Raw genomic sequence first — 14,745 nt, forward strand, 5'->3', positions numbered from 1 at the left:
GTCTTTTTCACATTGAATTGTGGCTAGCGATGGAAAGTGGATTTATTTTGAGAATCCCAAACTCACAAAATCATGGTCAACTATCAACATTGACTGCAGGGCCAAGTCACTTCGGAAAGAAGACAATGCTCTGAGTTTGGTGGAATCAGGAAGGTGTGGTGTATTATGAGCTTCTAAAACCGAGTGAATCCATTAATACTGATCACTACCGACAACAAATAATCAATTTAAACCATACTTTGATTGTGAAATGACCAGAATGGGCTAGAAGACACGGCAAAGTAATTTTGCTTCATGATAATGCACCACCACACACTTCAAAACCAGTTAAAGACACATTAAAAGATCTTGCCTGGGAAGTATTAACCTACCTGCCATATTCACCGGACCTTTCTTTTTCAGATCACCACTTGTTTTGATCGATGGCACATGCACTTTCTGAGCTGCACTTCAAAACGTACAAAGAAGTGAAAAACTGGATCTCTGAATGGTTTGCCTCAAAACAAGAAAAATTCTATTGGGACGGTATCCACAAATCACCTGAAAAATGGGGGAAATGTGTAGCTAGCGATGGACATTACTTTGAATTAAGCACTTTTGATGTTTTCCTTGAAATTACCGTGTTTTCTTTGATTACAAAATCCACATTATTAACCGGTACACCTGCGATAGACACAGAGGATGACCTATAACTGTTAACAATGGCATGGGTATAAACAAAAGGCAACCAAAGGGTTAACATATTTATCAGAAGGAGACAAAGAAAAATCAAGTTGACAATCAGGTGAATAGGGTTGTTAACTACATACTTAAGTGAGTAATATCTACAGGTACAAACTTTGCAAAGAATTATTTAAGAGAAAAAAATGTTCTCAACAAGGCTGCAACCCAGGTGTTGGCCAGGGCTGGTTTGCCATCCATGTGCTCAACTGGGAAGAATCTATTTCCAAACTCAGCATTCAATTTCCTGCACATGGTTGGGTTGAGGGTCTCAGTTTCTTGCTGGCTGTCAGCTGGCATCCACCTTTGCTCCTCGTAGTTGCTGGCCTGTCATTTCTTGCCAGTGAGCTTTCCCAACATGGCCTCTTACTCTAGGAAAGCCAGCAAGGGAAAGAGGCTCTTGGTAACGCATGTCACAATCTTATGCAATGTAATTCCCTTCTGACCAATGGAAATCACAGGTCCCCCTTCCCCCCACCCACAAACACACATTCAAGGAGGGAAATGGATCATTCAAGAACATGAGAACAGGAAGTGCTGAGAGGTAGATAGGATGGGCTGAAATGCTCCACACCCATGCTCTGTGGGATCAGAAGCTCCATTCTGCATATATCAGAGGCTCTCGGTCTCATGGTCTCCTCTGCTGCTGAGCTTCTCCTTCTCTGTGGCAAAGCAGTCATTGCACCCCTTTCAAAGAAGATGTTAACATATTCTTTCCTCAATTTCTGCTAGACACTCATTCATATAACGCATTATAAATGTGGCTGACTTCCATGAAAATGCAGAGGTAGTAAGGAAAGTCCACAGCATGGCTGCACAGCAAAGGAAGGCAAACACACATGTGGATATTCATTGTTTAAAGGTCTGTTCAACCTCTCCACTTCCTTACAAGACTATCTCTGTCCAATCCACAGCCTTCCACCATCTCACAGGTTCCTCCTTCCACTTCCTTTCTCTCTTTTCCCTTTGCTTCTTTTCCTTCCATTGCTCAGAAGCTCAGAAGCAAGCAATCAACCAACCACCACAATAACAAACACAATGAACAATAAACTGATCCCAAGTCTCTTTATTCTTTCATAGAGTTTGACTTTTGTTGTTGTTGTTGTTGTTGTATGGGCTCCTGAAGACATATCCTCTCAAGAGTTACACCTTCTACTCCAAAGGTTTATCTATATACTATTTATATTCCACAAAGACATGTTCTGTCCCAAGAGATAGTCTGTTGCCATCTGTTAAGATACATATTATTAGTCTGGATATATGACAAATTAGGATGCATGTTCTGATAGAAAAAGTATGAGGGTCAATAAGTACTGTAGTAGAATGGGGTGAGAAGAAGGAAGGAAAGCTTTTCAGAGAAAGAATAACGTCCCTGAAGACTGTTCGCTAGGCAGCAAGCGTTGGGGCACAGCATTTCAATAGCAGGAACACATATGCAAAAGCCTGGAGATGGGAGGGAGCGTGGCTTGGCACACGGGAAAAACTGAAAAGCCCGGAATGGCTAAATGCTAAAGAGGAAGGGAAGGATGAAAGGGATGAGAATGGAGAAAGGGATGAGAGTGGAAAGTAGGAGCACCATACATGGGACCTTTTAGGCCACGTGGTTCCAGTCTTTAGGCCCCTGGTTCTCTCCTAACAAATAAAATGACTTCATGAGTAGTTTTTTGAACCTTGAGTTTATTGATTTTGAAACAGAAACAGTTGTCCAAAAGCTGGCAAACTTGGACGCACACACACATACAGTATACACACACACACACACACACACACACACACACACACACCCAAGCAAATGTTACATAAAGCACCTTCCCTGAGGGCCATATCATTTGGCATTATTACGAAGTCCATCAATCTTATAGCCATTAAGATGATTCTGGGTCAGCTGGGTAATTAGCTGAAAATTACCTTCATATTCATTTTTTCTCCACAGGAATCTTTCCTGCAGAGAGACCCAGAATGCGAGGCTTTTTGTAAGAGCTTAGAAAACAAACAGACTTGCCTGCCAGCAGCACATGGATTCTCTATCAGTTTTCAGGATTTGTATCTGCCCAGCTGACACACCCATTCTTCCCTGAAGAGAAAGTAGCTTCTTGTTCTGCCCTGTGCCTGCCTATTGTCAAAGCAAGTCATGAATACAGCTGAGAGCTGTTTACCACCAGGGTAAACTGCCTTCCTAGGACATTCTTGTAGAAAGACTCTGTGGGGGGTGGGGTTCAGTCTGTCCCCAAGTGTTTGCAGGAATGGAAAATGACATTGTGCCCACTGCTTCCTGCCAATGCTACTCTGGCCCTTAGATATCACAGTAGATTCGTTTAGTCAGGATGATTTTCATTCTGCTATTTGTTGAAAATAATTTTTTTGTTGTTGTTGTTCTCCCAATTCTACCTACCCCAGACTGCCTTATTTTTCTTTTCCACTCTTACTTTTCCACTAATAACCATGCCTTTTAAGGTTTCTTTTTTATTGAAAGTAATAAATTAAGACATTCATCTTCAGGTGGTTCATCTTTGCATAAAAACCACCAGCATATACATCAGTGTGCTCACAGTGTTGAGTAGATAGAAATTCATTTCAGTAGCAACAACATTCAGGAAGAAGATTCTCCATTTAGAGTTACTTGCTAGTCTTACACAATTGTAACTTTCTATACAGTATAACACTTTAAGATGAAGATGTCCCAAGGAAGTGGTATCTTCAAGGGAGAGGTGCCTTCCGCGATTCTTCCTCAAAATGAAGCCATTGGCTTTGCTGCGATCGGGTTTGCTGGAAGTATCAAGACTACATCCGGTCATCCTGTGAGTCAACACTTATGGTGGAGCCTTGGCTATTGGTATCAACATTTCCATAGGACTTCTGGTCTTTGGCAAAGTTGATGAAAACCTGATTTTTTTTTAAGGGAAATAAAGCCATTAGTGTTTGATAAACCAACGGAAGAAATAAGGTTAATTCACACACACATACTCACTTGGAAGAGCTAATAAAAAAGGTTAGATTTTATAGGGTCATGCCTATATATATATATATATATATATATATACACACACACACACACACACTCTTACTAGGAGTCCTTCCATTAACTATTCAAATTTAATTAGGGTTTGAAAATAATACCTATATCTACAATTATAGTTATGTTTATAATCATAATAGAAATATGTAGTTACGTATCTGTACCTCAATGCTCTACATCAATATCTCTCTCTAACAAGTATAAATAAGAAGTCCAAACCAAACTCTTATCAAATGCTTGTGTGGTGATGTTGAGAGAAATGCACTAATTTCAAGAGTTAATGCACTAAAATTAAATTTGCATAGAAATTTCATATTAACATTATGTTCAGTAAGCCAACTATTTAATAGGCAGACATTTATTACTTTGTTTAAAATTATTAAATCTATTAATCATCTATTCATCTGGAAAAAATGAGAGTCTATTTCATGCCAGATATGGTGCTGGTAGTTAGTTACAAGTCAAAGGCTAGATATTCTGTGTTAGGAAAGCCACCTTGTTTAAAAGCCCCTAGAAAATTGTCCACATAGTGCAGCGCCATTTACTGACTCAGAGGCCTCCGAGGTCTCCCCTTCTGACCCACTACAGTGGGAGATGCAATCAAATGTTCTACTCATCAGGTTGGTTGAGCCAAACCATTCATAGGTGATGGAGGATGCCCCATGAAGCCTTAAGTTATTGAACATAAATGCAGTGAAGACATGATGTGAGTAAAACAAAAGAATTCTGCCTTTGCCACTTTGGTTGCCCAGAACCTAGCAGACCAAAAAATCTGGCACTGAATTCTCTCCAGATACCCCACAGAGGATCAAACTCAGGAAGCCAATCAATGGAAATGATATTTAAGAAACCTATCAAGGAGAAAGTAAGGAAAGTAGTTTGTTTTACAGAGGAAAGTAGTGTTTTGTTGCTTTACATATGTTTATAACTTGATATAGATGTCTTGTAGAAAGGAAAAAAAAAAAAAAAACACCTTTTCTCACCCTGGCCAGTTTGGCTCAGTGGGTAGGGAATTAGCCTGTGGACCTAAGGGTCCCAGGTTTGATTCCGGTCAAGGGCATGCACCTCGCTTACAGGCTCCTCCCTGCCCAAGCCCTGGTCAGGGCATGCAGGAGGCAACCAATCGATGTGTTTCTCTCTGTCATTCCCTCTCTCTAAAACTCACTGGAAAGATATCTTTGGGTAAGGATTAAAAAAAAACTTATTTTCTCTAGTGACAATAGTTAATGTTATATATATATATATATATATATATATATATATATATATATATATAAAATTGATTTTTTACAGAGAGGAAGAGAGAGGGATAGAGAGTTAGAAACATCAATGAGAGAGAATCATCGATCAGCTGCCTCTTGCACCACCCCTACTGCGGATGTGCCCACAACCAAGGTACATGCCCTTGACTGGAATCGAACCTGGGACCTTTCAGTCCACAGGCCAATGCTCTATCCACTGAGGCAAACCGGTCTCAGCAATAGTTAATGCTTTTAACATTTTTTTTCCCTAACATCCCAAAATCTGGTTAGAAATCAATTAAGTTTCTCAGGTGTGAGATTAAATGTTGCTTCAACTATAACAAATAGAATGTCACTGAAAGGAAATAAACACGATGTGTAGTAATTAATGTGATCTTGTGCGCGGGGGTCATGGCCTCCAGCTTACCTCCTCCAGAGTAGTCTGGCTCACTAGGAAGTTTGTGATATTTAAAGCAGTCTTGTTGGTTTCCAGCAGATCAAAAATGTTGGCTACTCCTCCTGCCGTGACTGGCACATGATACTCGAGCATACTGAGGTGCTGATCCTGTGGGAACCAAAGGGGGAAAAATGTATTTTGCAATGTCAGGTAATATTGACTTGACTAGTCATATTTGAGCAAGAGCCAAGAAAAATACTGAAATTTATTCCACTGAAAATGACACTACAGTGTAAATAATGGGTGTGTTTTGAAACTAACAGCTTACAGAGATAAGATGGAAAGTTTTATGAATGTCAAAGAGAAAACAGATTAAAAAGCTAATGAAAATTCCAAAGCATTCTACATTAGTGTGCACTTATAAAGGCATCATAGTCTCACCTGCAAAAAAATACTATGGGATGATATTTCAGACGTCAGATTATGCTCTCAGCTCTCATAAGCTTTTAAAGAGATAACATTTAGAAATTTCATTTTTTAAATGTGAAAATTCACCTAAAGGGCCAAGGATTAGTTGCTCGGTTTACATTGGCTAAAGACACTAGATTGCAACAGCATTTCCTAAAGAAAACTCCTTCAAATAACACTATATATTTTCACACCAGACCCCCAAATTCTCTTCAACTTCTTTATGTTAGTCAATACACAGGATTTTGCATCTACTTAGTAATCGATTCTCATCTCCTTGGAGCGTTTCTAACACTTTGCTTTTCTGCATATTTAATCAGTTATCATATCCCATTTCCTTTTCATCTAAAACAACTTTCCAATCTAAACTTTCCTCTCTCTTTGCACCATCTGTATCATTAACCCGAGATTGATCGCTCCAGGTCTGAGTTACTGCAACCACCTCTTCGGAAGCCTAGAAACTATTTACCCTCATATACTCTCTCAAAGCAGCATGGGTAATCTTTCCTAAACGCCAGCTTAATCAGGATGTAGTCTTGCTCCAGAATCTACCCCTGGAACTCTATGGCTTAAATCATGGCTGTGCATTTCATCCCAGACTTCCCTTGCTGGAAACCCCTCCTCTCAGCCCTGTGCTCACTGCCCCCCGCGCCCCCCCCCCCCCCATCACTTATTTTCACATCACACCTGTCACTGCAACCAGAATCTTACTTCATTTTACTTCCAACTTGCTGTGCCTGCTATTTCCCTTCTAGATATCTAGAAACCACCAGATGCTTGTAAAGGATGGTCTGTTTAAAAAGAAATAAGACTTTTATCATCACTGCATTTGTCTTGTGTAGCCCTGGTCCATGAGGAACAGACCAGGGCGAATGTAATCTCATCACTCAGCGAGTAAGCACGGATTTCGATCTAGAAATTCACGGAAAGAAAAAGCACTATGACCTACGTGATTTGTGCAGGGAACAGGTCCTTTCGTTTTTTTAAACTTGATTTTAATTTAGATGATAGAAAATGGGTTTTGATAAGAATTGTAAATGCTATTATCTCCTGGAGAAGTTAGCTAAAGCTTGGGAGGTTGAGGCAAAGGTATTTTGTAGAGATAAAAGAATTGTTTTAAAAAAACACATTCTATTTTGTTCTCTCCAATCACTTCACATTGATATGGTGCATGTATTCCTCACACCAATCTTGTGATGGAGATGCCATTATTGCTATTTTACAAACGAGAAAAATGGGGCTCGGAGACTTTCACTGTCTTGCTGGAAATCACACAGGGAGAGCTCGACCTCTGCCCAAGACTTCCAATTTCTTTTCACTACTCCACACATGATTTCCCTTTATAACAAGAATTTGCTATAATCATTTGGTACAAGTTCCTGTACATCAAAGCGGTTATATAATCATAATCTTCTTTTTCATAAAGTGCATTTAAATTTGAGCTATGTGAGATACATAGGTGTATATCTGTATGGGTTCATCCTGTGGATACACATACTAGTGAGATGGAATTCATTGAATAATGTGGGTTTAAGAACTTGAACCCACAAGTGGTTCTGCTCAGACCTTTGTGGGCTGATCTTTTAAATGAGGGGAGCACAGAAGGGAATTGCTTCTGGCTATGCCATTCTGGAATTCTGGAATTCTTTTTCTAAAAAGGAACAATATCTGTCACCCCTCAGTCCCCTAATGTATAGTCCCCTAATGTAAACTGGTTACGTATACAACTCAGAAACTAATACAGTATGGCCACAAAGCCTTTGTGAGGAAGAAATACATGAAGGTGTATGAAAAGATGACATTATCGCTAATAGCTACAAAAATATAATTTTTATAATTATACAAAATAGGTTTTTGAAGATGATATTTGAAGAACAGAATAATTTGAAGTTTCTATTTGTTTATGCTAAGTGTGCTTCAGGACATCTTATATAAATTTAACTAATGAACATGTTAATGTTAACAATAAAGCTGTGGTCGGTCTGAAAAGGGCAAATTCCCACTGTGCCGTTGGACTATCATAACCAGTCAATATAAAAAGGCAGGACAGTCTCTTACTCACTTTTAAGTATGTTTTTGGGAAGTGCAGCTGCATGAACCTTGTGAGGGCCTCCATGCTAGTTTTGGTATTCTTCACGTGAACCTTGACAGTGAATCCTCGTCCAAACCTAGAAAGCGAAAGTGCGAAACACAATGAGTTCCATTTTGCTGAAATAGCTCCCCTGGAATTCTAGATGATGAAACAGGACCCAAGCTGACCGTTAGAGCCCCTTTCCTTATAGAAAGACTGTTATTTTGTCATAAATGTTCAGGGCAAGCTGCAAACTGGAAATAGTGAACTGCCACGGTCTCTTAAAATTTATTTCTACCGCTATCCAAAGACAAACACTTCGGATAAAAGCTGCATTAGAAAAAAAGAAATAAAGTAAAATCTTTGCTTTTTTGGACACCCATGAATTGACAGTTGATATCAATTTATGGGGTGAAATACTTTCTAATTTAAAGCAAACAAGGTCTTGAGAGGTAAGTCATTGGGAATTTGGTGTCAATGGTAAAGATGAAAGTCATTGGGTTTTAAACATAGATAAAAATAGCCATACTAGCTAACTGTTAGCACCAAGTTTATATGTAAGTTGAGAACAACATATAAGGTCTCTTCCATCCTTTTTACTTTTCTTGGTTAATAATATCATATAAGAAAGCCAGTTGTACAGATAAAGTAATAACATCATGAAGTTTGGAATATATATATTCATGTGCACTTTGGCAAATATTGATTTCATTTTAATTTGTTAGTATGATATTTAAGCACATTACCCTAAATTATTATTGATTAAAAGGTTTTGAATGAGATAAGCAATGTTAAATCACTCATTGAAAGCTTGTGCAAATGACAAATGAACATATTAGATAAAAATCTTTGCCTTCCTATACATGTCAAAGACTAATTTGTTATTTATTAAACTCCTGAAACTGCCTTTTGAGATTACTTTGGTTGTGGATTAATCTTTTAAAGCTTGTAGGCCTTGTAAATTTTGGGGATATTAACTAAAAATACAGCCAACCCTCACTAAGATCATTTAACTTTAAAATGAGGCAATGATTAACTTATCCATTCCAATTCTACTACTCATTGCAGTATTGGCTGCTGACATCATCCTTGGAGGTGAGCATAGTACCATTGGGTTGATTACGTCACTCCATATGTTAAAAACACATTTGCTCTTCACCTGCTCTTTATATGCTGCAAAGATCCAATGCACTGGAACCTGCCATTCACCATGATGGCCAGCCTGGTACAGAGAGCTTCACATTCTTCCATGCTGAAAGACAATACAACTGTATCAGAATTCTGGGCACAGAAAATTGGATTTGCATTCATGAACAGAAATTAACAATTTCGTTATGGCACTTCAGAAATACTATTTTAGTTCCTTCATATGGCTTTTCCCTTGAAGAACTAAAAAAAAATTTAATATCAATTAAATATCTTCACATAGGGTTTATTGCTGCTCCTTCTTAAGCCTGAGGCCTACTCTCTCAATCAGAACACCCTATCAGGTACATTACTTCTTTCAAACTCCCTCAAGTTTGACTTGAGACCTACATTTTCTAAAAAGCATTCCCCAAATAACACTGAGCTCTTTTCATTATCCTTTATAGTCCAAACAAGTTGTTTTTTATGGTTTTGTATTTATAACTGGTTAACCTGCATGTGATTACATAATTTCTAATCTCATAGACCATGATAACTTCATACAAAAGTTCATGACAACTAAATGATTGGCTCCAGGATAGATGGCAATGCTAGGGCAAGGCTAGGACAGAAACAAGTTTCTTGATTATAAACAAATCCAACACACTTTCTACTACATGATAATTGCAATACAGGGGTGAACTTCATGCAAGGCCAACCTCACAAGAAAAGCACAGGTGCTCCAGGTGCTTCTTTACTTAACTGATCGGGAGGGTCTACTCTATGGAGGAGGCCCGGGAGCTGCTTCTGGAAGGACTGGTAAGGCTACACCGTGGAGAGACTTTCTGAAAAGACCATTTCCAGGGCACGGTGAGAGGAACGGCCAATGAGTGTGTATGGAATCAGGAGTCATTCAGATAAACTGATCGGAGAGGGTGTCATAGGGGGGAAAAATTGCTAGAAATTTAGATACTAAAAGGCCTGGCATACTTAGCCAAAAAATGCTGAACTTTAAGCAATAGGCAACAGGGAGTCATAGTTGAGTTGCGAGGATCATAAATCATAAGAAATTTGTTTTTAAAAAGATTGTTTAGGCCCTATCTCAGCTGGATTCTCACTATGTAATCTGTCTGACTTGCTCCTAAGACTATAAACACAAAACACTTTCACCTAAAGGTGAACACTCATTATCAATATGTATTACATGGGGATTACCTTTTCCCACCCTTCATCCTAGAACCGTGCCTACCTATTGGCCTGAAAGTTCCCGCACTCAGTTTACCTGTGAGATGTGAGGATGACAGAACATTTATTCTGAACTTCCTCTGAAATGATCTTCCACAGGTGCCGTTTGGACTTAGGATCCATCCCAGAGCTTGGCTCATCCTTAATAGAAAGTTACAAGAAAAATTTATCAAATTAATTAATTTTTGATGAGGCTCCTCACATGAATCACTGCACCTCACTTGCCTAGAACAAAAATCACTTTGCGAAGTCCTGCGACTAACTTGTTCACTCTTAATAGACTTCTTTCTGCTGCTGTCTAAAAGCCTGGGATTAATCATTTAAAATTGACAATCTGTTTTAAAAAGTGTCTCATTGAAGCTGACATCCTGTAACTTTACACTTGTCTCTTATATTTCTTTGGAAAACATTCTGCTTCAACTACTGACAGAGCAGAGTTTTTACATTTAATAGTACATTGTCACATATATATCTGAAGCCAAAAGCAATGAGATTGCTGCCTCGCTCCTCATAGCAGACGCATGGCAGTGAGTAATAATATGCTATGTGAAGTGGAAAGAACACAATTTGAGTTTTCAGTTAATACATTTGAGGTATATATATATATATATATATATATACACACACACATATATATATTAAATATTTTATTGATTTCGGAGAGGAATGGAGATGGAAAGAGAGATAGAAACATCAAGGATGAGGGAGAATCATTGATTGGCTGCCTCCTTCACACCCCCTACTGGGGATGGAGCCCACAACCTGAGCATGTGTCCTGATCAGGAATCAAACCTCCTGGCTCATGGGTCCATGCTCAACAACTGAGTCAAACCGGCTGGCTTGAGATGTATTTTTAGTTTTATGTCATTAATTGAAGTTTCATACTCTTTGGGGAAATAGGTATATAATTTGCAGAAACTGCCAAGTGGAAAGATATAAATTATATTTGAAAAGTAAATGCTGTTTCAAAAATTGTTCAGTCATAAAATTAGAGATTTAGCAATGGATAATCTAAGCAAACAATAGTAGACCAAACAGATGATTAAACACACAAATTACAGGTCATCAAGATTAGGTAAAAATTAAATGTACACATATGTAATGGAAAGTATGTATATCCCTGGCCAGCATGGCTCAGGGGTTGAGCATCCACCTATGACCCAGGAAAGTATGTACATGTGATCACCAGAGACTGTTTTTGTAGTAGGGGCTTAAATTTAAATTTAGAGAAAGAAATGAGTGATCATTAGGGGAAAACAGTAAAGGATATTTTGTTCCAGCTCCTATTTTTGAAGATGATGGCACATAGAGTAAATGCATATAAAAGAAAATATACTATCTTTCTCTCAAAGCCAATATTTCAGTGAAGCTCATTAATAGCTAACATTTACACAGCGCTTTTAACTTTTTGAAGTACTTTACATCTATTATCTCACAGGAGTGCCTAAGGATTGTTTTGTTCAATTTGAGGGACACTTACACAATAAAATTCCATTATAAGCATCGATTGGCAGGAATATCACACATCGTAAGCTCTGGTATTACAGAGAGTTGGGCCGTGCATCATTCCATCTGGGCAGCTTACATGAACTGATCCTCTGCATGACTTAATCCCGGGAATAATGTGGTGACTTATAAGTGGATTTTTATTGCATATACTTAAGGAGCTTTTGGAGTATGGATTCCTTAAATGAAGGGGATTTTCCTAAATAAGGGCAAGCTTATTTCTCTGAAATAAATACTGGGGAGCAGAATGCTATGTTACTCCCGTGTGTAACTTACATTTCCAGGTGGTCAGTTTAATTTTCTAGCTCCTAACGAAAATACTTATATTTCTTGCCTTTGAGAAATTCAGATAAAATCAAATGGCAGATTACCAATCACATGCCAAGCTAGGTAACTCATGGTTTTCCGTAACAAGGAAATAACATTTTAGCACAACACGTTGTCTTAAAATGTGTCTTTCCTCTTTTATAGAAGTTTAAAAATATGTTAGTTCACCTGATCCGTTACCAATACAACTGTTTACTCCAGTGATTGGGAATCAAATTCTGCCATATTCCATTACTGACTCACTTGTATACCCTGAATTTATTCAGCTAATTCCCATCCCCCTGCCAAGTGTTTCTCTGAAACTGACTGTGACACAGCTTCAGACAAAAACATATTTGAGGGCAACTGTTGTGGCAACAAGTTATTTGCTGATATAAATTCCTTTCCTGAGAAAATTCCTTTCCTGGGTAAAGTGCTTTGCAAAACAACCAGCACACAGTGATCGCTTCACAAATGTTAATCCCAATAATGAGAATGAAATGTGACACCCAATTGGATATGTGGTTTTAACTGTGTAGTAGCCTTTTAAAAAATGTTTGTTTTCATTGATTTCAGAGAGGGAGAGAGAGATAGAAACATCAATGATGAGAGAGAATCATCAACTGGTTGCCTCCTGTATATTCCCCCACTGGGGTTCCAGCCCATGACATAGTCATGTGGCATGTGCCCTGACTGGGAAACGAACTGTGACCTCCTCATGGGTGAAGCTCAACCACTGAGCCACACCAGCCGGGCTGCAATAGCCTTTTCACGGCTTCTCTTACCAGCAGTAGGATGGAAGGCTTCCCGATCAAGGCCAGTGCAGTGGATAGCTTTCTTTTTGTGCCGTAGCTGCAGAGAGAGGTGGCCCTGTCCTTGTAGGGCATCAGGTGGAGTCTGCGCAGGAGTTTATGAACAGTCTGCGGATGGAAAAGAGAGATTGAACTTCCACTAAAACTCTTAAAGCACTAAACAAAGAAACATAAAAGCAGGTTGTGAAAAGAGCATGAAGAAATACATGCCTGAAACATTCAGACATTTAAACCGAACATAGACTTTATTTTTATTTTCAAAGGTCCACTTAAAATGAGTAATTATTTAAAAGACAAAGTGATACCATGAAGGCTCATTTTCAAGTGGGATTTCCCCCCTAAAGGTGTGGCATGTATGCATCTGTGCATGTGAGTGTGTGTGTGTGTGTGTGTGTGTGTGTGTGTGTGTGTGTTTGCAATTGCAGATTATTCTTCCTGCTACATTAACACAGGGTTTCCTTGGTCAGCTTAAAAGAGCTAAAACAGAATTCAACCTTTCTCAAGGCCGGTTTCTCATTGATGTCTTCACGGTTTCATCTTTCTTCTCACGGAAAGGTGAGTTGTCAGAAAGGCTTTAAGTCTTTTTAAAGTGACCTGGTATCAAAATTTTACCACATTAACTGAGGAATCTTGAGTGCCTGTGGCTATTTCTGTACTTACGTAGCCCTGGCAAATAGATGATTTCCAGGACGATTTCAACAGGTCCCTATGGTTGCAAAAATAGAAGAAACTGCCCAGAGGGTTAACCACTACAAGGGCAAATAATTGTAGTGGAGTACAAAACCACATTTAAAAATTCAAATGAGAAACTATTCTATTTTACTTGGGCATTTTGTAGGTAATTCCATTTTGTATCTGGACATTAAAGGATATTCAGGCATCACCCATCAATGTTCCACCCACAGCCAAAGCCTGTGTGATCCTGTTTTTGATAGCTCTTAAACCACATGTGTCAAACACAAGGCCCGCGGGCCAAATCCAGCCCGCCAGGCCTTGCAATGTGGCCCGCACCGCACTGTCATCACTGCACTCCGCTGTCAGTTTATGACATTGTCAGTTTATGACTTCAGTAAACCATTCGGCCCGCGATTTAGGCTGGATTTTAGATTTTGGCCCCTTCTCTGATTGAGTTTGACACCCCTATCTTAAACAGTAACTGCAAGTCTTCCCGGCATGACTCAGTGGTTGAGCATCCACCTATGAACCAGGAGGTCACAGTTCCATTCCCATCAGGGCACATGCCCAGGTTGTGGGGCCAATCTCCAGTAAGGGGCATGCGTGAACCAACCAATCAATGATTAGCTATCACCATTGATGTTTCTATGTATTTCTCTCTTTCTCTCTTTTCCTCTCTGAAATCAATAAAAATATGTTAAAAAAATAACTGAACAAGAACTGACCGAAAAGCTTCCAAAGCTGAGTTCACAGGTATGTATATGATATATGCAACTAAGCTAATATGTATCCACTATCATTGTCAGAAGGAAATGTCTTAGTTTTGTAGATATCAACTTGGTCTTGAGGGGATGGAGGGTGGGAAACAGAAATAATAGGGTTTTCAAATGATGTAGTTTGTCACACTGATACTCACTTCTTTAATATCTTTTTCTGGAATTCCATGTACCCTGGCATAGAAATACAAGTGCTCTTCTACAGTTACCAGGTCATCTAAGGCGTCTTCCTGAGGACAGTAGCCAACCAGTGAGCTATGAGAGTCCACGTGAGCCAGAGATCTGAATTGGGAGAATCAAAGACACAGATGAGTCTCGAAACTTAATTCCCTCTCCATTCCTAAATGTTGGGAAGGCAGTTCTCTTTTAGTCATGGTGATTAGTGGT

General features: G+C 39.0%; 1 protein-coding gene across 2 annotated transcripts in view; it reads right to left on the minus strand.

Moving 5' to 3' along the window:
- Window positions 1–2,386: 2,386 nt before the first annotated feature.
- The window catches only part of ABCA12 (ATP binding cassette subfamily A member 12), a gene marked incomplete at its 5' end in the record, with an annotated part of 169,674 nt that continues 157,315 nt past the window's right edge, over window positions 2,387–14,745 (minus strand). For both annotated transcript variants that reach the window (XM_084891430.1, XM_084891429.1), the window contains 7 exons: window positions 2,387–3,603; window positions 5,405–5,542; window positions 7,905–8,010; window positions 9,073–9,165; window positions 10,321–10,424; window positions 12,881–13,015; window positions 14,499–14,640. In XM_084891430.1, coding sequence (XP_084747556.1) covers window positions 3,502–3,603; window positions 5,405–5,542; window positions 7,905–8,010; window positions 9,073–9,165; window positions 10,321–10,424; window positions 12,881–13,015; window positions 14,499–14,640 — 820 coding nt within the window. In that variant the 3' untranslated portion in view covers window positions 2,387–3,501. The remainder of the gene's footprint in view (window positions 3,604–5,404; window positions 5,543–7,904; window positions 8,011–9,072; window positions 9,166–10,320; window positions 10,425–12,880; window positions 13,016–14,498; window positions 14,641–14,745) is intronic.

Source organism: Pipistrellus hanaki (assembly GCF_964339955.1).
Source record: "Pipistrellus hanaki genome assembly, chromosome: 8".
NCBI classification, from domain to species: Eukaryota; Metazoa; Chordata; class Mammalia; order Chiroptera; family Vespertilionidae; genus Pipistrellus; species Pipistrellus hanaki.